The sequence below is a fragment of the Cydia splendana genome, chromosome 25, assembly GCF_910591565.1.
Source record: "Cydia splendana chromosome 25, ilCydSple1.2, whole genome shotgun sequence".
In the NCBI taxonomy this organism is placed as follows: domain Eukaryota; kingdom Metazoa; phylum Arthropoda; class Insecta; order Lepidoptera; family Tortricidae; genus Cydia; species Cydia splendana.
The window spans coordinates 6,000,573-6,023,930 of NC_085984.1; the positions used below are offsets into that span (position 1 = coordinate 6,000,573).

At 40.3% G+C, this 23,358-nt stretch overlaps 1 protein-coding gene across 1 annotated transcript in view; it reads right to left on the reverse strand.

Annotated features, from left to right (window-relative positions):
- LOC134802762 (LIM and SH3 domain protein F42H10.3) overlaps positions 1-23,358 on the reverse strand; it is a 41,198-nt gene that overhangs the window by 4,401 nt on the left and 13,439 nt on the right. Inside the window, exons 2-6 of the mRNA XM_063775457.1 lie at positions 12,894-12,988; positions 5,679-5,811; positions 5,024-5,159; positions 2,519-2,971; positions 1,198-1,358 (exon numbers count right to left, since the gene is read on the reverse strand). Of these exons, the coding sequence (XP_063631527.1) occupies positions 1,198-1,358; positions 2,519-2,971; positions 5,024-5,159; positions 5,679-5,811; positions 12,894-12,988 (978 nt within the window). The remainder of the gene's footprint in view (positions 1-1,197; positions 1,359-2,518; positions 2,972-5,023; positions 5,160-5,678; positions 5,812-12,893; positions 12,989-23,358) is intronic.

The following is a 23,358-nucleotide window of genomic DNA, read 5'->3' on the forward strand; positions in this document are numbered from 1 at the left end:
TGAGTCTCAAGTACTACATACTATAAAACGGGTATGACCCAAATAGGTTAAGTTACTTGCATAAAAAAGAACGTATCTCGCCATCAAACTTCACAGTTTGGCGAGTTTTTATGTTATTTATAAAATTTATTTTATTGTATCATGAATAAATAAATTAAAAAAAAAAAAAACACAATCGCTATATAAACTTACGGGATTCCACAGGGATGTATTTTGGGTCCTCCGTTGTTTCCTATATACATCAACGATGTCTTTTGGGAAACAACGCAAAAATGTGAATTGTTTGATGATGATACCAACACTCAACAGACCTTTATCAGATAAGGAGGAGGAGGAGAGACACAGTACCTGCACATCGGGCTCGTGCATGTACCTAGTTCTGGTCGAGGCCGGCGGGTCTAGGTCGCTGACACGACCGATCTGTCATTATCTCTAAGCTAGCTATTGGTGGTGATAAAGAGGCAGTATCTGTACATCAGGCTCATACTTTTTGGAGACTAATAACCATTAAAAAACGAAAGAACCATTTGTGTCTGCTGCTAGATATAAGTAAAGCTTTTAACACTATGGATCACAATTAGGGATGTACCGACTAGTCGCCGACTAGTCGGGAAAGCCGACTATCCGGCCTCATTTGTAGTCGGCGATTAGTCGGCGACTAGTCGGCCAAAATGGCCGATTAGTCGGCACTTTATAAGTGACAGAAAAACAGGGCAAAAAGAAATAAACAGCAAATATTTACCTAAGCTTTTCACCTATTTTACCCAAATTCATATTTAGGGTGCCTACGAAAACCTTTTTTCGAATTATTGACAGTGTGGTCGCTTTCTTATGTCCGATTGTCCGGTTGTCGTATGAAATATAGCCTTAGGTTTATTTTTTTATTTTTTTGCTTTACCACCTTTTTTGCCTTTAGGTAGATGAATAGCGCGACGATAGGGGTAAAACGATTTTTTTAAGTGCACCTGAACCGAACTTATACGAAATTAATGATCTGGCCGACTAGCCGACTAGTCGGCCGACTAATCGGCCATCCGAGCGCCGATTAGTCGGCTAGTCGGCCAAATCAATAGTCGGTACATCACTAATCACAATATTGCCATATAAATTTACGGGGTCCCACAAGGATGTATCCTAGGTCCTCTGTTGTTCCTAATATAAAACAACAATAGCTCATTTACCCATCTTCGCATTTACCTGTACATCGGGCTCGTGCTTGTTGGACATGACCTGCATGTAGTTCTGGTCGGGGCCGGCGTAGGCGGCGCGCTCGGAGCTCAGCGGGTCCAGGTCGGCCACGCGACCGATCTGCCGCGTGCTCTGCGCCTGCTGCTGCTGCTGCTGATGGTGGTGGGACCCTGGATGGAAAGTTTGGGTTATTCAGTTTTCAGTTAGATGCGTAAGAATGCATGCTTTGATAAATCTACTACTACTTTTTCTCAAAAATGGACAGCAAAGTCGACTTTGACGTCTAAAAAATAGGTCGCGAAGCGCGTAGTTTATGGTCAGTCAAAAATTAAAAAGTTAAAAACATTGCAGTCTCGATTTTGGGACTGCAATGTTGCATACAAATTCCATTATTTGTCGAGTTCCAAACTTTTTAAAAGTTGAAATGGCCATATCAAATGAAGGCACAGGCCCATTAAACAGCCAAACAGATGATTAGTACCGCGACTATTTAGCTGTCTCAAATAGGTTGGCGTATTTTCGGCACTTCTATTTTTTTATTAAAAAAATAAAAAGGCGGCAAAGCTAATTTTTTCAATTGTTTCTACTTTTTTCTGTGAAAATATATACGTAAGAACGTTGCTTCTGTAAAATATTTCTAAAATATGTATATTTCTCGCACCATTTTTGAGAAAAGCACTATATATGACTCGGCTGGAAGGCTACTTGCTGGCTTCGGATTCAATTAAACGGACTCCCAAGGTCGTCCGTTTAATACGAATCCTCAGCCTGCAAGTAGCTACTTCCGAGCCTCGACAATAATGTACTATTAACTCTTAGCATTTAATAAAATGTAGTGTTTGTAATGCATGCATGATATAAACTGTAAACTGAGACACTCTCACTACAATAAGTGTCTTCTTCTCGTCGACTTTAATGGTTGAACCAAACTGTAATCGCATACTTTTCACTATGGGCTCCCGACTCAACTATGTATAATGACTTCATTACGAAACGTTTTAGTAAACTATAATGACTTTGGCTAATCACGTCTTGCCGCGATCAAGAAGACAAAACAAAGGACAGAACAAAAGACATCAACGAACTTCTATCTACCGAGGTAGTTACATAGTAGAAAAAGTATTATTATAGTTGACTCATACAAAAAGTATTGTATATAATAGTGATACAATCAAGCTTTTCAATCTCGAACCTTACACGTGAACACGGTACTCGACTGAAAAGCTGTCTATTATATCACTTTTTATGTGTTGATCATAATACCCAGACCAATTTATCCGCACTCCGACTTCCCCCACAAATAAAGCACTCCAAAGCAAAAACCACAAACCTCTCTTCCCGTCACTGGTGCTGTTATAGATGAGCGTGGCCGACGCCCGCTGAGTATTGGGCGGCGCCCGCGGGCCGTCCACCAGCGGATCGTAGTCCTGAATCCTACCGATCTTCTGCTGGCTACCAACTCCATAATTAGCCCCCGGTTGTTGATACTGTCCGTAGGCGAATTGGTTTTGGTAATCGTCGTACTTCTGCTGGTAGTCTTCGTATTGTTTCGGCTGCGGTCGGTATTGATTTTGATTATACACCGGCTGATGATTACTCTGGTTAGTCTGGTAGCTCTGATTCTGATATTGCTGATTCTGATTCTGGTAGGACTGATTCTGATTCTGGTTCTGGTACGCCGGGGGTGGTTGGTAGACTTGGGGTTGTTTCTGGGGCGGCGGGACTGGTAGCATCTCGTTGGCATAGTTCTCGAGCTGCTGGTGGTAGTTGTCGGAGGGCACGTCTACATTTAAAGCGGTGGGAATGGATTAGACACGTGATGATGTCTTCATTTGCATGAAGATGGTGGTAGGAAAGTTAATTGCGTCAAAAATATATTAATTTATGGTGGAGGCGGATCTTCGAGTCAACAATTGGCGAGAGGTCGCACAGGGCCGAGAAAAGTGGCACTGTCTTGTATCGGAGGTCAAGTTTCATTTTGGGTCGCTGAACCAACGAAGTAAGAAGATTAAGTAATTTATCCCTTTTCCTTGGATCTTTTAGACGCGAAATCTTCCTGAATATCATGTGTGGAGAATTTCAAAAGTAAACCTTTTAATCAACATCAATGTTTAAAGTTTAAGTAAGCTGACAAACCAATAAATACAAAGGATAATGGTCACTGTGTACCATCATGGACACAGTTAACTGCCATTCGTCTAATATTAATTCTACCATTGGTCAGAAGTGTATTGGTGTACGACTTCTATAAAGCAAACCCAACATAATTAGAGGTATTGACATACTTGAGATATTTTTTATTAATTATTAATAGTTACACTATTGTCTTAGGTTAACCTGTAAAAATAGTATGGAAAAAAAAATCGACTAGGATTTTTTTTTCTCTTATTTGTAGCTAAAACTCTGTAGCAGTGTCTATAACAAAGTACGTTTTAAATGTTTCCAAAACGACTTTATTTTAAAATTTTAGAATATCATACACATTTAGCAATCTTCGGCAAATAATTAGCACAATTATTATAATTCGCTACAATTTATTTGGCAATCCAATTTGACGCAATCACCTTTCATCTGTTGATGAAACATTGGCACACCCACAAACAAACATACATATATTGTGCGACGTACAATGATCAGTGTTTACACGATTTTGACGAGTGCATAAATAATGTGGTAACCATCGCTACAGTATAGAGGTCACTGATTCTTACTTGTTTCATTGATTGTATCAAACTTATAAAGTCTAAGACAAATCTTAGCTACAGATGTAATGCATAATTTTTTTTTTCATCTTTTTTTTCACGGAAACGTAGGAACGTGTCTTTCTTTTTCAGTCAGTCTCTGTACAAAAAATACTGAGGTTGACTGAAGTAGCATGACAAAAACGAACGAAACTTTTCCAAGAAAATACGATGGAAAACAATTATGCATTAGATTTGTAATATGGATCGTTATACGGCTACACAAGGATGACTCGTGATAGAACGAATTGTCCTATAATATTAAATTTATAAGTATATTTATTTACGAGTAGAACGGAAAATTCTATACTGTAGAGATTGAAAATTACTCTTGTGAAAACATTAAGTGATCACGTCAATATGTCATAAAAATGTTAACAGACGTACTTGCCCGTATAAATTACATAAATAACGGATGTTTATTTACTATCAAGAGTATTTGTTATTGTGTTTGCGTGCACAATTTTCAAGCACTTAACGAAATGACGCAGATATAAAATATGCTTAGGATTTTGGTAATCGTGTATTTTTATGAACATGACTGACATACCGAGTGGGCCTTTTACAAAAATAAATACTTCAACGGACGATTCCTTAACAATATCTACATTTTCCCTGTAATAAATGGACATTTGAATTTAACATTACGATGTGCAAGCATGGTTTTTTATTTTGTTGTAATCAAAGTAACTCTGCTGAAGTAAATGCTTCACTGCTAATTAACTAATAAAAAAAACACCATTTGTATTGAAAAATAAACCAGTTTTTTTACTATTGAAAAGGATTATATCGCGTATATTGAATTCATACTACATCCTGACGTTTCGAACCCTTTACAGCGTTCTTGGTCAACGGGTGACTGAGGAAAAACTACACTGTGCAAAAACTACCCACTTACAAAATAATGAACCATCATAAACTACAAATTTTAAGGCTAGTTGTACATTCATTCATGAGTAACTGTCGCGGTAACCGAAGGCAATATTCAGTTTTTATACATTAAACATTTTTTCTTGTGTTAAAGGGCCCACCCTACGAGATGAACTTTGCACTATCACCAAGGCAACAAACAATCACCCCAGCTACCCACTTACCGACTAGTTCTCCGTTCTCGTTTATCTGCCTCTGCTTCTCCATCTGAGCCTTCTTCTCCAGGTCCCCGTGGTACGCCACGTTGCTGATGATCTTGGTGTTCGCCTTGATCCGGAGGGTCTCGGGGTCATCTGCCACCTGGAATGGAGACAGACATACAATCACACCTGTTTCTTAATGGGGTATTGTGACGGTCAAGAATGACACTACTAATACTACTATAATACCCTACACTCACACCCTCCTACCCTAAAAGCAAACTGAGGGCTCATTTAGACGATGCGAGAACTCGCATGCGAGTTTCATTGCATTGCGGGTTTTGATCGGTCGGTTGGATTGGACGTAACCAATAGTCCGCAATCTAACTAAAATCGCATGCAAGTTCGCGCGTCGTCTAAATCAGCCCTTACTTTATCTATATCCTTGCTCGTGGGACTAAGTGCCACAATTTGGTGCCATTACTAGGATGTATTTACGTTTCTAGGATGTATTTACTTTCACCAGGGTGTATTTATATGTATTTAAGTGATAAGATTAAGTTTTGCATCTGTCTTGCTCGTGGCACTAATTGCCACAATTTGGTGCCGTGACCAGGATGTTTTTACGATACTAGAATGTATTTAGCTTCACCAGGATGTGGCCGTAAATGTACTTTACCTGTGTAAATTTCCCCTTGCTCTTCTCAAAGTCCGCGTGGTACTTGACGTTGCTCTGCAGCTTGGTGTTCTCTGCTATCCGCTTCAGTTCGGGGGTTTCTGCCATCGTCGTGTGCTTCGCCTTCGGGACGTGTCTGTAATTGATAAATACAACGTATTAAAGTTAAAAATTATCTCATCTTAAGTTTAAAGTTTATTTTGTATAATTCCTACTGCCGGACCCGGCAGCATGCCTATTGGAATAGAAAATACTGAATTTAATCTTGTGACAAGCTGTACAACTTCCTTAGGTATTTTTTATTTATTTAAGGATCACCAACGGATAATACATCTAGAAAATTACATAAGAAGACACAAAAATACAGACGTGTTTATTTACTTAACATAATGTTCCACTACTGAGCAAAAGGGCTCCGTCTCTTTTTCCATGCATCTCCATCACCAATATTTTCGGAAGACGTCAAGATCGCGCCGCTATCTCCTTCGAGGTCTGCCAAGATACCGGTATCCAACTATCCATCCGGTAAGTTTCATTTGACCATGTGGTCCATTTCGCATACGGTTGATGTATCAGGCCCATTCCTATTTAAGTAATATGTCGTCAGGTGACAAGCAAAAGTCACTAATTACTAAAGAACATTTAAACAAAAATCGACCTTCTCTTATTACTAATATGGTTCACTATGGCTATGAACTTGTGGTGGTACTTAGTGAGTTTTGCTTGTCACCTGACGATGTGCACTTGTGGGGATTTTAAATTCGTTCTAGTCAAAAACGGGTGCAAGGTAAACATTCAATGTGCAATTGTTTAATATCATAATCGCACTTCGTTCCCACGTTGACGAAACATAAAGTGAGCCGATCTCTCGAACAAGTATGAACAAGATCGGCTCACTTTATATTTCGTCAACTTTTACTAATAAGTTAACATATCAACACCATTTCCGCTCTGTTATTAACAAGAGAAAGATAATTCATACATCATAAAATTCATAAACACTTTCGCCTTCATAACATTAATAATCACCATTATTACGTGCGAATTGAGCTGACACGTAGGTACTCAGCCTTTCTCAACAATGACACCATTGACCGTATGAAGTCACACACCGATTTAGACGTGACGATTTGTCGTGACGAATCCGGCCCGAGTAACCGGGGTTTTTATGGTTCCGTACCCAAAGGGTAAAAACGGGACCCTATTACTAAGACTCCGCTGTCCGTCTGTCTGTCTGTCACCAGGCTGTAACTCATGAACCGTGATAGCTAGACAGTTGACATTTTCACAGATGATGTATTTCTGTTGCCGCTATAACAACAAATACTAAAAACAGAATAAAATAAATATTTAAGTGGCTCCCTTACAACAAACGGGATTTTTTTGCCGTTTTTTACGTAATGGTACAGAACCCTACGTGCGCGAGTCCGACTGGCACTTGGCCGGTTTTTTGTCCACGTTCAGTTGCGAGTAAAAGTGTGGAAAATCGCTTAACTTTCATTTCTTGTGAGATACGGAAGCTGTGTACAAAACAGACTGGAATGCGGCCTCTTCTTTTTACTTTCATACTTAAGGGGCCCACTGATTAACAGTCCGCCGGACGGTATCCGGCGGACTGTTAATCAGTGGGCCACGTCATAATTTCATAGAAGGTTGACGTTTAAAATGACACTTACACTGCGTGGGCTATCAAAATCGCTGCAGACTTTTCCCGGTCTGACTCTAGTCGCGGTCGGCCTTTGGCTGTTGTTGGCTAACCTGCAGTTTATAACTAAACAAAATATATGCGTCTTTCTGGTAGATATGTACGAGTATGTATTATATAAATAAGTGTAGAAACCGCGAATGAATCTGAACAATGCAAGCTGTTTTCCATTTTTCCGGATGGCAGGCAGAAGGCATCCAGTGTGTCAAATCCTGATGGTGATGTTCTCTTTGTTTAGAATGCTGCTTGTGACGTTTCTTCAAACAAAACGTCACTTTTGACACTGACACATCTAATCCATATCGTTTCTAGATCTATTGTGGACTTCCGGTTCGAGCGCCATCTTGATGGCACGCGGCGAGATTGGTTGATTTGTTTTTTGCTCATTAATATTGTTTAAAGTGTAATATCGATAGCCTATTATACAGTAAACTAATGTGGTAGTGTGCAGTGAATGGAGAATTTATCTTGAAGCTCGTTTAACCATCATTTTGGAGTCGACGGCCGGTTGTCCACGTGTTTCTTGTAAAGCCCGCTATCGCTTTACAAGAGCTAAATCACCGTACACTGTCTTGTACTAACCGTACAATTTCAATCGTTTTACCCTGCTACTACGACCTTGACACTGGCGAAATAGCCCCAATGGGCTGAAGCCATAATTTTAAAAGAATGAAGATCTATTAACTGACGTATCTTAAAGTTCGAATCGCGCAGATAGGTAGTCATTTCCCTGCAATAGCAAGTAATTAATAAGTTAGGATAATTCGTCCATTTAGCGCAGACGTCACTCGCGTCCGGGTTGCAAACTCCGGCGCATATACATACTATAGGGTTCTGTCACAGACCACTTGCACACGAGACTCGTGCTTACCACACACCACTGGGGCAGTTGTATTAAGTTAATTTGAGACCCCTCATTTTAATACTCCCCGGGACAGTAATCGTCAACATTCGCGATATGTCGCTTCGTCAACCTCGGTCGCGGTGCCAATGTATAAATCATCGTAAAATGTCTTAGTACAGATAAGGGACCGTGCGCGTTGGAGGGTCTGCCATCTTGTGGCCTAAATCGGAAACATAAACTTCACATTTACTTACGCCTATAGACCGACCGCTTAAATGATTTGGGGAAGTGCGGGCGGCAGGCGTACGGCGCCCGCACCTTCCCCGCCACCCTTAGTCGACCTACTCCGTCGCCCCCGTACCGCGCAGGCGAGCCCTCATTTAAGCGGTCGGTCTATAGCGCCAAAAAACTGACAGCTCCTATGCTGCCCCCTATAGTTCATGCACGCTCCCTATAGGTGAATGCTTCATATAACACAGAGCTTATTTATAGATGGTCACTTTCGTTTCTATTATGGCAGCATTGTTGAGCCGGCTTTGTCGTTTAATACGTATTAGGTTTGGTCGGTTTAGTTCGTCCAGTCATATATTTTATATAGAGATGCAACGGATAGTTGTTTGGCCGGATACCAGATACCGGATATCGGCCTGACAATATTCGGTTTCCGGCCACCGAATATTCGGCCGCGGCCGTCGGAACTATACCTACGTTTCGGTTTTTCAAGTGCGCATTGTGCAGGTTTGACCTGTATCCTAATAGTGAACGTTCGCGCAGACTCATTTCTAGGTTCACCAAGCAATCCCTCTATCGCGTACAGGGCGCGTAGCCAACGTGCAATCGTTAACGCTCCGTAGCCAACGAAACGCAGCTGTCACTGTTGCATTAATATGGAAGAGTGATAGAGAGAGATGGCTATGATACGCTTCGGAGCGTTAACGATTGGCACGTTGGCTACGCGGCCTGATGCTTCATATTTATTCATTTATTTAAACTTTATTGCACAAAATATATACAACAATGTACAAATGGCGGACTTAATGCCAAATGGCATTCTCTACCAGTCCACCATAGGGCCATACAGAGATACCTACAATTGGTGCAGAGAGAGAAATCTATTAAGTGAGGAGTCTTTATAATGAGGAGTCTACGCGAGACGGTCTATTTATGCATGTATGACACGTTGCGTAATATTGACGGTCACTTTCGTTTTTATTGTGGCAGCCATGTTGCGCCGGCTTTGTGGTTCGGTGAGATTTAATACGTATTAGCTATGGGCAATGGTTTAGCTCGTCTGCAACAGCTCTGATTGTTTGGATATGAAACCGCGGATGATGTACCGCGAGCATGTAAAATTGCATGGACAATTGGGTACTTTCCTCTACTTAAAATAAATTATTTCACACCGTACTCGAAATAAAGCACTAGATCATTATTAGACAAACATAGATAGCAGTTATTTTTAAACACAATTTCTATTTAATAAATCGGATGGAAGTATAAAAAGTAGGTGAGTTGACTGTGACGTCACTACACACGTTTTCATATAAATTCCATATTAGCAAATCGTTCTGACAGTTCTAAAAAAGAAGCTGATTTGACTAGTAGGAAAGTAGCCAATTGGCAGTACCGTCTTTACCATAATGGCACACGGGGCCCGAGCCCAGGGCCCCCATCCTCAGGGGGCCCCGAAGGACATACAGTAACATTATATTTGATTACCAATAAAAAATAGAAGATCATAGAAAAATGTTAGTTTAATTCTCTTTCTTTTCTTTCCAAAAGGGCCCCAAATGTGCCCATGTGTCATGTGCCCAAGGGCCCCAGCATGGTTTAAGACGGCCCTGACAATTGACACATTAAGAATTCATTCATAGTGGCCAAAAGGTGGGTCGGAATCGGAACTAAAACTGTCTTTCCTGTGGACAAAATTAACAACTTGTAGGTGCATATAAGTAACGATATGTGGCGTTCCATGCCTAACATTTACGTTGTCATTCATTGGTGTATATTTCAAGTATCATAAAAATCGATCCTAACTGTTAAAGTTAGACCAAGAAAAGTCTGCAGAGATTTTGACAGCACACGCAGATTTTGACGTAGGCACTAGTTTTTAAGAGACTGCCATCTGACCTTCCAACCCAGAGGGGAAACTAGGCTTTATCGGGATTAGTCCGGTATCCTCACGATGTTTTCCTTCACCAAAAAGCGACTGGTAAATATCAAATAATATTTCGTACATAAGTTTCGTAAACTCATTGGTACGAGCCGGGGTTTGAACCCGCGACCTCCGGATTGAAAGTCGCACGCTCTTACCGCTAGGCCACCAGCGCTTATTGTAAACGTTGCAACTTTTTTAAATTCGCTTTAACACATTGCTACTCTCAGGTATAAATAATCCAAACAGCTATTCACAGAAGATACAACAGTAATAATATATGAGTAAAGACTGGGTCTCTATTGTTTCCCATAAAGTTTTAAGTCATTAATGTATTGTTTGTCCGCATTTTCGTTAGTCATAATTTGGTTTTTCTCAGAAACGCGTAACTTTTCAGGATTGCCATAAAACAAACCTAACCTAACATAACCTATCTATAGGATAACCTTACGAAAATCCTGTAAAGTTAACGGTTTCAGAATTATGACTAATGGTAATCTGACAAGCATTACATTATGACTTTCAATAATTATGCCAAACAAAGCGATCCGGTAAAGACTAATACAAATAAACAATGCATATTTGCCATACCGGCGATGGTTTCCTACCAAGTGACTACGTCAGTCGTCAATGTATGAATCACGAAACGAAATTATTCAAGTATGTTACCTATTCGTGATTCGTGACTTACTGACGTAAGTCATTATAAGAGGAAAATGACGCTAATGTTCACCATCATCATCTTCCTCGCGTTGTCCCAGCATTTTGCCACGGCTCATGGGAGCCTGGGGTCCGCTTGGCAACTGATCCCAAGAATTGGCGTTAGTTTTTACGAAAGCGACTGCCATCTGACCTTCCAACCCGGAGGGTAAACTAGGCCTTATTGGGATTAGTCCGGTTTCCTCACGATGTTTTCCTTCACCGAAAAGCGACTGGTGAATATCAAATGATATTTCGCATATAAGTTCCGAAAAACTCATTGGTATGAGCCGGGGTATAAACCCGCGACCGCCGGATTGAAAGTCACACTCTTACCGCTAGGCCACCAGCGCTCAATGCTCAATGTAACTAACGTATTTAAATTGATAGTGATTAAAACTGTATCCATATAAATATACTGTATATTCCTAACATCTGGGCCTTTATTCTACTGGCCTTGAGGGAAAAGTAATCCAATAACGCTCCGGTTTACCCATCACAAGCGATTTGTAGCGGCTCAACTACATATTTAAGCCGTTAAGCTGCTTATCCAACAGTCATTCCACACGCACGAGCAATCCGAATGCTCACAGGTAGTATGTGTAAACTGTAGGGGGCAGCACAGTAGCACCTTGTTTATTGGCGCAAAATGACGAGCTTAAACTTTCCTCAGCGCACTCGTACAGTCAAGTGTAAAAATATGGGTGCACTCATCGTAGTCAATAATTTTTAGGAAAAAAACCCGACTTTAATCGGGGATGCCGGGGAGCCTCGAGCTTAACAAAAATGTGTCTTGAAAACCTAACTTGCTAAACAAAGATAACTAAGAGGACAAATCACCAAACGTGAACTATGCGTCGTTGAAGAGTTCCATTCTGATCATCATCAGCAGTTCCACTTCATCAAATCTCACTTTTATAAATGTAAATGCTTGATTTGTTGATGAAAATACTAAAATCACTTTTTTTAAGTTCTAACATACACAATAAACAAATTTACAGCTTTGAAATTTCGCCAAACTGCGGAACAGTTTGTTGGCCTATGTATGACTTTAACATTTGAGGAGTTCTCTGGACTCCTCATGGATCCCATCATCAGAACCATTATTAACTGTTTGAGACAACGCTAATGGTGCAGTGTAGTAAAATAAAAGTGTTCATGCTTAGTTCATAGTCATTCAATCTAAAGTAGCAGCAGTGACCGTAAGTGTGAATGTGACAAGATAATGTAATACTTGTGCTAAGGAGACGTGTGAATTCTACGATGACATCTGAAACTTGTTATAAGTCTATTTTTAATTCGATACTGTAAAATTTCTAATCTAGACATTAAGAGGAAAGGGGAAAGCCTCTTCTCCATACAAACGTAGTCCCCATTTTCCTCTCTGGATACCTATTGACATTATGGAAAATATGTTTACATAATTTGATGTGTATTAACCATAGTTTGTCCCCCTACGTTTGACTTTTTTCGATTTTTTGATTACTGCAAAAATTTGGAGCGAAAACCAGAATTCATACAAGTTTTGAAATGCTCCTAATTCTTATAATAATTAAAAATTTGAAAAAAATCAAAGGCTGTACAGTTGATAATATGCAACAAATTGTATCAAAATATTTTCAATAATGTTGATATCCAGAGAGGAAAATGAGGACTTCCTTTGTATGAAAAGGCGATTTCGCACGAATGTGGAGGATTCGTCTTAAATAAGAATCTGCAGTATTTTAGGTACTTAGTCCAAATTTCAGTCCGTGTACGCTATCTATGTGCCTGTAGCCTGAAAATAAATGATAATTCGTTTGATTTGAAACTTACGACTCGCAGTATGGCAGTTTCCCATATCCTTTGTACGTCCTCATGTTGAGTGTCATCCCGCATTCCTGGCATTTGAAACAGCCTTTGTGCCACGCCTGTTAACAAATAAACATAACATTATTAATTATATCAAAAAGTTAAATACACATAGATGATAGGTATTTTTAATTTTTTAGCTTTAGTTATCTTAATTGTAGTTAATTAGTTTCATATTCATTTTATAACACTTATTATATAATAAATGAGTTTCAATCCCTTATAGATGATAATAATATAGTGGTGCGCAAAGTACGGCCCGCAGGCCAGGTCCGCCCCGCGAAAGGTTATTAATAATATCAAAAAGTTAAATACACATAGATGATAGGTATTTTTAATTTTTTAGCTTTAGTTATCTTAATTGTAGTTAATTAGTTTTATATTCATTTTATAACACTTAATATATAATAAATGAGTATGATAATAATATTAAAGTACGGCCCGCCGCCGGTCCCTCGAAATTATTAGTATTGGCCCGCGATAATTATATTTCACAGTACATATGGAGCTACTTTCCCGCACTAGTAGGAATAAGCACTTTCCGTACCTAATAATGTCAAAAATGTTAAGGGCTATACGTACTGTAAAACGTACGATGCACGTGCGAATAGGTCATTCGCAACTCGTATGGATTTATGACCACTCGTTGCGAATTTCCTACTTTCCGCACTTGTAATTGCGTCGAAATATAGCGAGCTCGAAAACAATACAAAAGGTAATCAGTAATCACGGTCCATATCCCGGTCGATATAAGCCTAGTGTAAGAATGGTAAGAAAATGAAATAAATAAAACTATATACATATTTCAAAAGTCTTGCATGAACATCTTAGTGAGTAAGTACGTATACATTCTTTGATGTACATAGTCTTGTCCTAGTCTCAACTGCAATTATAGTGGTTACCATCGACTACTAACTACAGACTCCATTTTATAAAGCGTTTCCTAACACCGCGAGGTCCCACATGTATATAAATTGGTATGGGAGTGCCAGTGTAAAAAAAGCGTTGGTAGCCTAGCAGTAAGTGTCCAATTTTCAACGTGGAGGTCGCCGGTTCAAACCCCGGCTCGTACCAATGAGTATTTCGGAAGTATGTACGATAGGTATATATTTTTTCCCCATTAATCGTAGCAAAAAGTCGTCCAACGCGAGGACGACGAAGATGATGGGAGCGCCAATGTGGTGACCGCGTGTTTTCTTATACGTTCTAACTAATGGGTATTAGATTAAAGGATGACTGACGCTAGACCGGGCCGTGCCCGGGCCGAGGTGTCCGACATGTTATTTTCTATGACGGCTGATCAGTGATCAGGGCTATAACCGCGAATGGAACATATATGATATAAGACAACTCGCGGTCACCACACATTGGTGCTCCTAATATCATCGTTTTCTATGGAAAGTTGGAAAGCACCTGAGGGGCTACCGCGAAAACCGAAGTTCGCAAATTGCGGGCATTTTTCTCTGTCACTCTAATTACGCCTTCATTGCAGTAAAAGACAAAGATTCCCGCAATTTGCGAATTTCGGTTTTCGCGGTAGCCCCTCAGGTGCTTTCCAACTTTCCATAGAAAACGATGATATTAGGAGCACCAATGTGTGGTGACCGCGAGTTGTCTTATATCATATATGTTCCATCTAATGGGTATTAGATAAGTGGTCTGTGGTGACCGCATACCAGAATGATTATCGCAATGAGCGCATTATGACACTATGTCATGTATAAGATAAAGTTTTAGATAAGATAAGATAAAGTTTATTAAGCTCAAAAGGTTACATTCTGTACATAATTTCATAAGTTATGTTACATAGGTATATCTGTCTAAGATCTTTCGTTGGTACTTAAATTAGGTATAAACCTGTGCTATAAGTACCAGCTACCTTCCATTTGTCTCTATGTACTTATACATGTATATTGTATTGTACAGGCGAGTATTATTTATAATTACCTACATACTGTTAAGAAAGTTATACAAAATCTATAACAATGAGGAAATATTACGTTACAGGTTATCTATAAAGATAGCAAAAAGAATAATTAAAAAAAAATTATCAAGAGCTCCAGTATGATGCTATATATTCACTAAATATTTGTCTAAGTTCACTATGTACAGTCAACGGTAAAAATATGGGTGTAGACAACTTACTCAAAAATATGTCCCATAGTTCTTAATTCACTGACATAAGAGTTATGGGACATATTTTTGAGATGATTTGTACACACATATCCCCTTTGTTACACGTAATGCCTTGATCTAATCCAGCAGACTTTTCAAAAGTCGTATTACTGGTAGAAGAGCCGACAGCAAAATCTCGTCCGTCAAGGTGTTTCAGCAGGAATAGTTATTTACGAAACAAGTGCGGAAAAGAGGAAATTTGAAACGAGTGGCGATAAATTAAAACACGACCGAAGGCAGTGTTTAAATCAACGCGAGTTGCGAATTACCTATTCGCACGTGTATCGTACAACGTTTTACAGTACATATGGCCCTTTAAACTTTTGACATACGCACGAAAAGTGCTATTTTACGCACTAGTGCGGGAAAATAGGACCATATGTACTGTAAAAGCCTTGGCAGACTTATATATTCCTGAAATGAGGGTTCATACCTACCGACTGGAATTGGTTTCATGGTGGTATCAGATGGGTTAATTTAGGGGTCACCTTTGAGAGCGTCTGCCATGCACACCCGACAAAAAAAACACTGACAGATTTCGCTTTTCTGCGTGTACCAGTAAATTTCTAACTGCTGCCATAACTATTATTTCGGGTATCAGATGGGTTAAATCAGCCCCCCTTTTTCACATCGGAAGTAGCCTTCTTTTTTAGGGTTCCGTACCCAAAGGGTAATAACGGGACCCTAGTACTAAGACTCCGCTGTCCGTCTGTCTGTCTGTCACCAGGCTGTATCTTATGAACCGTGATAGCTAAGCAGTTGAAATTTTCACAGATGATGTATTTCGAGACGGACGGACGGACGGACAGCGGAGTCTTAGTAATAGGGTCCCGTTATTACCCTTTGGGTACGGATTTCTAAAAAGGCTGTTCGGTATTATAGTTTTGCTTACACCTAACTCACCTGAGGGTCGTTTGTATTATGTATTTTAAATTACATACAGAATACCAAATATAGAATACTTATAAACTCGGTCAAGATCGCTTGTCGTTGACTGCACGACTTATAATATAACTTACTTATAACACCATCAACGATTTCCCGCGTAATACACAATGTTACACCGATACACTGCAATTTTTTTTCATACATTTATTCACGGTTAAAATGCTTTCCCGCTTAAGATGCGTTTTTGATGTGGTCCAGTCAGCAGCAGAAGTTGCTAAGCGGGCCAGGTGTTCAAAATGATCTTGACGCGACTTTATTGTTAAGATAATAAGAGCGTGTCAAGGTAAGTTTGAACACCTCGCCCGCTTAGCAACTTCTGCTGCTGACTGTCCCTGCTTAGAGCATTTAATAACCGGAGTCGCCTTTAAGAGCTTACCCCTCTGCCGAAAACCTTGCACAATTGTGCAAACTTTTGTATGGACTGACGTTTATCTGACATGGCTATTTGTACGTTACGTACAGATAGCCATACATTTGATGTGCCCCTCCCCCGCAAAAATCAGCAGACTGTTTTGTACAGAAAATGACAGGCAAGACGTCTCCAGTTAATAAATGCTCTAATGCCCTGTAGTATCTACTACGAAATGGTGATGGCCGATATGGTACTTACAACATTCGATAATGAAAAGGGCAATGAAAAGAAGTTCACATTATCCGGTGCGATTGTTCGCGTTTCTTATCTAACCATTAGTTATAATCTGGTTATCTTCCCAATACCGAGCTGGGTAACTGTAACTGTTGTTAGCCCGGTGGCACCGTTTGCGGTTAATACTGCACTGTAGAGTAACTCTGTTAGAAGGATAACTTTATGAGGAAACCTGTACAAACAGCAACACTCTTAAGCCCCTGCTACACGGTCGCCGACAAGCCTTCAGACCGCGTGGCCTTGGTCTGTCCCGGACCGTGTAGACAGTTGTTACCAACAAAATTTGACCAAAACTGACCAAGGACAGACCAAGGTCAGACGGTTAGAAGGCTTGTCGGCGACCGTGTAGCAAGGGCTTTAACTTTACATCGGCAGGCGTGGCTCACTCCGCGATTTCGTCGCTTTGCAACAGGTAGCTACAAGTACATCCGTCCCACACCAATTTTGGTGGCTAGCCATAAGCCGCGCGTGGCGCTGTCGCCACCTAGCGGCCATATCTGTCCTGATCGTAACAGACGCGTTTTGTTAGAGAGTGAATCTTCTGTACCTAGTACTATTATTTATTCTGTGACCTCATAACAAAAGGCATAAGGTCTACCGATGGACAGTTAACAGTGTGGGCGATGGTACTGGTGTAGTGTATACTGTGTACACCTTTAACATCGTATTTTCACGGAAATGTACGAATGTCATGCTACAAAAAGTACTGAGGTTGACTGAAGTAGCATGATAAATACGAACGTACTTCTATATTTGGCGTCGTCCCTCTTAACGCATCAACTTAGTTTAAACTCTGGTTAACCACGTACCACCGGCCCCGCGACCTTAAGCCGTCGTCTGTTAACCGGGCCATCGTGCAGTAACGGCACGGAGCTCTTTGTGTTTGGCTACGGTCCTATAGTATTAGTAACGCAGTAACTTAGTTTAAACTCTAGTTAACCACGTGCCACCGGCCCCGCGACCTTAAGACGCCGTCTGTTAACCGGGCCATCGTGCAGTTACGGCACGGAGCTCTTTGTGTTTGGCTACGGTCCTATAGTAACGCAGTAACTTAGTTTAAACTCTAGTTAACCACGTGCCACCGGCCCCGCGACCTTAAGCCGCCGTCTGTTAACCGGGCCACCGTGCAGTTACGGCACGGAGCTCTTTGTGTTTGGCTACGGTCCTATAGTAACGCAGTAACTTAGTTTAAACTCTGGTTAACCACGTGCCACCGGCCCCGCGACCTTAAGCCGCCGTCTGTTAACCGGGCCACCGTGCAGTTACGGCACGGAGCTCTTTGTGTTTGGCTACGGTCCTATAGTAACGCAGTAACTTAGTTTAAACTCTAGTTAACCACGTGCCACCGGCCCCGCGACCTTAAGCCGCCATCTGTTAACCGGGCCATCGTGCAGTTACGGCACGGAGCTCTTTGTGTTTGGCTACGGTCCTATAGTAACGCAGTAACTTAGTTTAAACTCTAGTTAACCACGTGCCACCGGCCCCGCGACCTTAAGCCGCCATCTGTTAACCGGGCCACCGTGCAGTTACGGCACGGAATAAATAACTAAACCACCAACAGCAGAACGGCCTAAGAGCATTTTAGAGTTAGACCAAGAAAAGTCTGCAGCGATTTTGATAGCATACGCAGTGCAAGTGTTATTTAATACGTCATAATTTCATAGAAGTTTGACGTTACACTGCGTATGCTATAAAAATCGTTGCAGACTTTTCTTGGTCTAACTCTAGTACAGTCAGCAGCAGAAGTTGCTAAGCGAGCGAGGTGTTCAAAATTACCTTGACATGCTCTTATTCTCTTAACAATAAACACGCGTCAAGATCATTTTGAACACCTGGCCCGCTTAGCAACTTCTGCTGCTGACTGTACAACCGACTTGAACAAAATAAAGTGTCATTATAAAGCTCTTATTTTCATAGAAATTTGGCATTACATTAATCATGATATTTCCACACTTTGTCATCGCAAATGCCATGCAGAGTTAGCTTGGTCCGACTCTAGCCACCAAAAACTGGCCAAGTGCGAATTTGACTCGCGCACGAAGGGTTCCGTACCATTACGCAAAAAACGGCAAAAAAAATCACGATTGTTATACAAATATTTATTATATTCTGTTTTTAGTATAGCGGCAACAGCAATACATCATCTGTGACAATTTCAACTGCCTAGCTATCACAGTTCATGAGATACAGCCTGGTGACAAACAGACGGACAGACATACGAGCAGACGATCTTAGTAATAGGGTCCCGTTTTTACCCTTTGGGTACGGAACCCTAAAAACGGGATTTCAAACTCGACTTATTTGCAACGTTTATAAGACGTTTCGGTTTTGTCGGATAGCAAGTCATTTTCCAAGTTAATGACGCGTTTACAGTGATTGCTGCAGTTATCGATGGCAGTTAGGTTGACAATCTTGTGATTTAGATATTAGATATGAATCTAGAGCGTAGTGGGGTTGTTACAGTGGTATTTTTGCGCATTGTCGATATTATGTCTATTTCTAGGATAAATATTATCATTCATTTCATTACAGTTAGTGTCAGTATAGTTTTATGGTTGTTATAGAATAAAACCAACTAGTCGTAACATAAAGGGACCCACAGATTACCAGTTCGCCGGACGATATCAACCTGTTCAGTTGTTCGGAGCTGCAAAATTTTGCGTTTAACTGACAGGCTGATATCGTCCGGCGGACTGGTAATCAGTGGACACCTTAAGAGGTTAATAGAAAAACAGATATGAAAGTGTCCTCCAAAGTACTGAAAAGTGACAAAACCCTCTAACTTCTGTAGAGAGTTTTGTTCAAGCAAATTGCTAGTTAAATGATTAATGTTGGAGAAAATGAAAAAATAATGGACACGTGTTATGTTATTCCGGCTCAAACTCATATTTTATAAAATAAAAAAACCGGGCAAGTGCGAGTCGGACTCGCGCACGAAGGGTTCCGTACCATAATGAAAAAAAAACGGGGAAAAAATGCAAATAAAAACCGGGCAAGTGCGAGTCGGACTCGCGCACGAAGGGTTCCGTACCATAATGCAAAAAAAAAAAAAACAAAAAAAAGCAAAAAAAAAAACGGTCACCCATCCAAATACTGACCACTCCCGACGTTGCTTAACTTTGGTCAAAAATCACGTTTGTTGTATGGGAGCCCCATTTAAATCTTTATTTTATTCTGTTTTTAGTATTTGTTGTTATAGCGGCAACAGAAATACATAATCTGTGAAAATTTCAAGTGTCTAGCTATCACGGTTCGTGAGATACAGCCTGGTGACAGACGGACGGACGGACGGACGGACAGCGGAGTCTTAGTAATAGGGTCCCGTTTTACCCTTTGGGTACGGAACCCTAAAAAACACACTTCTAAGTTTCATACTGCTGAGCTGCAGTTAAGATTGATTGCTTAATTTTTTACAGATACAAATAAGATACAAAAAAAACTCAGTCGAAATTCCTTGACAATTTATTACCATTAGACCATTACTACCTGTATGTATGTACTTTCATGGAGGATGACGAACGAAACTAAATAGGTCGATTTAGTCGGAAACCCTACTTCCTCTGGTCATACATATGATGTCATACACATTCAAACCACGTTATTATTGCGGTTGAAAACGGCGTTTCCGGTGAGAATTGTATTATGAAGACGTTGTTGTTGGAGTTGGAGACTGCAAAACGTAAGTTTGTAGCGGTTCAATTGTAAAAATAAAATGTAATTCGTTATAAGGAAATTAGAATGTCTTGTAAAGAAATGTTGTTAATAGTCTTGCAGTGTTTTTAGCAGCGATAACAGTTTTGTTGAAGTCCCCAAACTATCAAGCCGTATCGTAATAGCAAGTGCACATAGCCGCTATATTACGATTTAATGGACCCACTACAACATAACTATGACAATAGAATACTAAAGTTGTATAAAAATAATGAGTCATTAATATACATACATAATATTTGCCAGAAGTAGTCGTTTCATTCAAATGATTCGTAGGTAGTCAAAATAGATCTGTAGTTTACAGATCGAGTTTTTAGAACCGAGGCCTAATATTGTAATTTTGGTTATACATAGTTAGATTAGCGGTAGGCCTAAGAAGCGCTGGCTGGACGCCGTGACAGCGGACATGCAAGAGAACAATCTCACACCTGAGGATGCCGAAGACCGGGCAAAGTGGAGAAGACTGAGCAGGAAAGCGGACCCTGGCGCTAGGCCGGGAAAACGCTAGGTTGAAGAAGAAGAAGACATAGTTAGATTTTTTTAAAGATGTGGGAATTATAGGAAGAAGTTATAAGTAGGGGGAGAAGTGGCATGAAGGAGCCAGGTTTTGAAAGAGCCATTTGCATTTCTTAGTAAGTATTCATGTAGCCTATCATTTTAAAACGAGAGCGTCTGCGATTGTATGGGAGCGGCTATGTGGCATCGAATCCGTGCGACTCTCAAACACGAAAATCCAAACCATCCATTAAGCAACTGGCACTAATTTAATTACTTTAATTATTTCACACTACGATATTAAATGAACAATTCTCTAACAATAAGGTACAATAGTTGTGTGAACTAAAAATGTCCGAATGTCTGCTTGTGCAATTTATTGCACTCAGTTAAGCAATGGTTAAGTCGGCCATTGACGAATCTAGTTGGGTGTTAATTAGTTAGGTTTTTATATCATGGAGGTGGCTAACTGGGCTAAACGATTATTAATAAAAAAAAACCGGCCAAGTGCGAGTCGGACTCGCTTCCGTACCACACGCAAAAAACGACAAAAAAATCACGTTTGTTGCAAGGGAGACTGGGAGCCCCACTTAAATATTTATTTAATTTTGTTTTTAGTATTTGTTGTTATAGCGGCAACAGAAATACATCATCTGTGAAAATTTCACGGTTCTCGAGTTACAGCCTGGTGACAGACAGACGGACAGCGGAGTCTTAGTCATAGGGTCGAATTTTACCCTTTGGTTACGGAAACCTAAAAATTTGTAAGTATTGGCAGGAGAGTTGTACTGTATGATTATGCGAGGATTAAGGCGAAAACAGTATTGGATTAATTAATGAGTGAATGTGACTTATGCGCACGATATTAAGCTAAATAATAAATAAAAAAACCGGTGAAGTGCGAGCTCGTTTAACTCGCGCACCGAGGGTTCCGTACATACTTTCAATTATCTCATGTAACTATAAGCCCAAAAGACTTGACCAGAAGTATACTAAAGCCCTTGCTACACGGTCGCCGACAAGCCTTCAGACCGCGTGGCCTTGGTCCGTCCCGGACCGTGTAGACAGTTGTTTCCAACAAAATTTGACCAAAACTGACCAAGGACAGATCAAGGACAGACGGTTAGAAGGCTTGTCGGCGACCGTGTAGCAAGGGCTTAAGCGTAATTATGTAAAGCGCCATCTATCGGCTAACTTATTTGCGAGACTGGTATTAGTATGTAACTATAGTTGGGTGGTTTTACGGTAAGGAATCGCTAAACTTTGACCTAAGATGACCCTACTGGAAACCGTCGTGTTTTCATACCGTTTCGGCTCGAGCGGCGCCATCGCGCTTGGCCGACTAAACATAGGAACACCATGATTACGGACAGCGGTGGGACAAAACTTTAAGGGACGGGATGAGACAATAAGTGCCTAATTTACAACCTTGCTGACACAGTTTTTTACGGAGATTAAAAAAGAAACAAGTAAGGAATTGCTATACTTTGACCTAAGATGACCCTACTGGAAACATCGTGTTTTCATACCGTTTTGGCTCGAGCGGCGCCATCGCGCTCTGCCAACTATTAAACATAGGAACACGATGATTACGGACAGCGATGGGACTAAGCTTTTACGGGACGGGATGAGACAATACGTACCATCACGCTACGCGATTGTTACGCCATTTAGGGTCCTAGCTAAATTGGTTGTTCAATACTTACGCTATAGAATTTTCAATTTAGCAAGAACTCTAAATGGCATAACAATCCTGTGTGGTGATACCTGTCTGGAAAGAGCTTGCTTATGTTTGGACTCGCTTAAACTCTGACCTAAGAATATACTGGAAGTATACCATGATTGAAGTTGCTGCTACAGATTGTACGGAGATTAAGACAAACATGTAAGGAATTGCTAAACTCTGACCTAAGATGACCCTAATACTGGAAATATAAGGACAATGATTGCCATTCGCAATAGGACAAGTTTTTATTTTAATTAAGAGTGGGCGTAAAGCCAGGAAATTAGAAGAAAACAAAAGATATGGTGAGTATAGTCTGTCAAGCCATTTTCGTCAGTAGAGAAAAGCGGCAAATTTAATAAAGGTAGGCGTGAATGAGGCGCCTTTTTCTACTGACAAACTTGTTTGACCGGCTATATCTAATAATGAAAAAGTTGTAAATTTTAGCACTCGACGTGTTCATTATATTCTTAAAATAAATAGTAAACTAGACTAATGCGTTTTTGTAGAGCACATAATGTGGGTAAGTGGAGTGGATTAATCATCATTGTGTCACTGGTTGTTATACTTAATGATTTAATCTCATTCATTAATAGGCATCGCAAACCAGAAGATTCTGCTGTGATTCAAATAAAAACAATAAAAACTAAATTTAATTATTTTTAAACTAAATTATTTGTGTATCCACAAATAATTTAGTTTAAAAACTCCTGGTGCAAAGTGTCAATTAT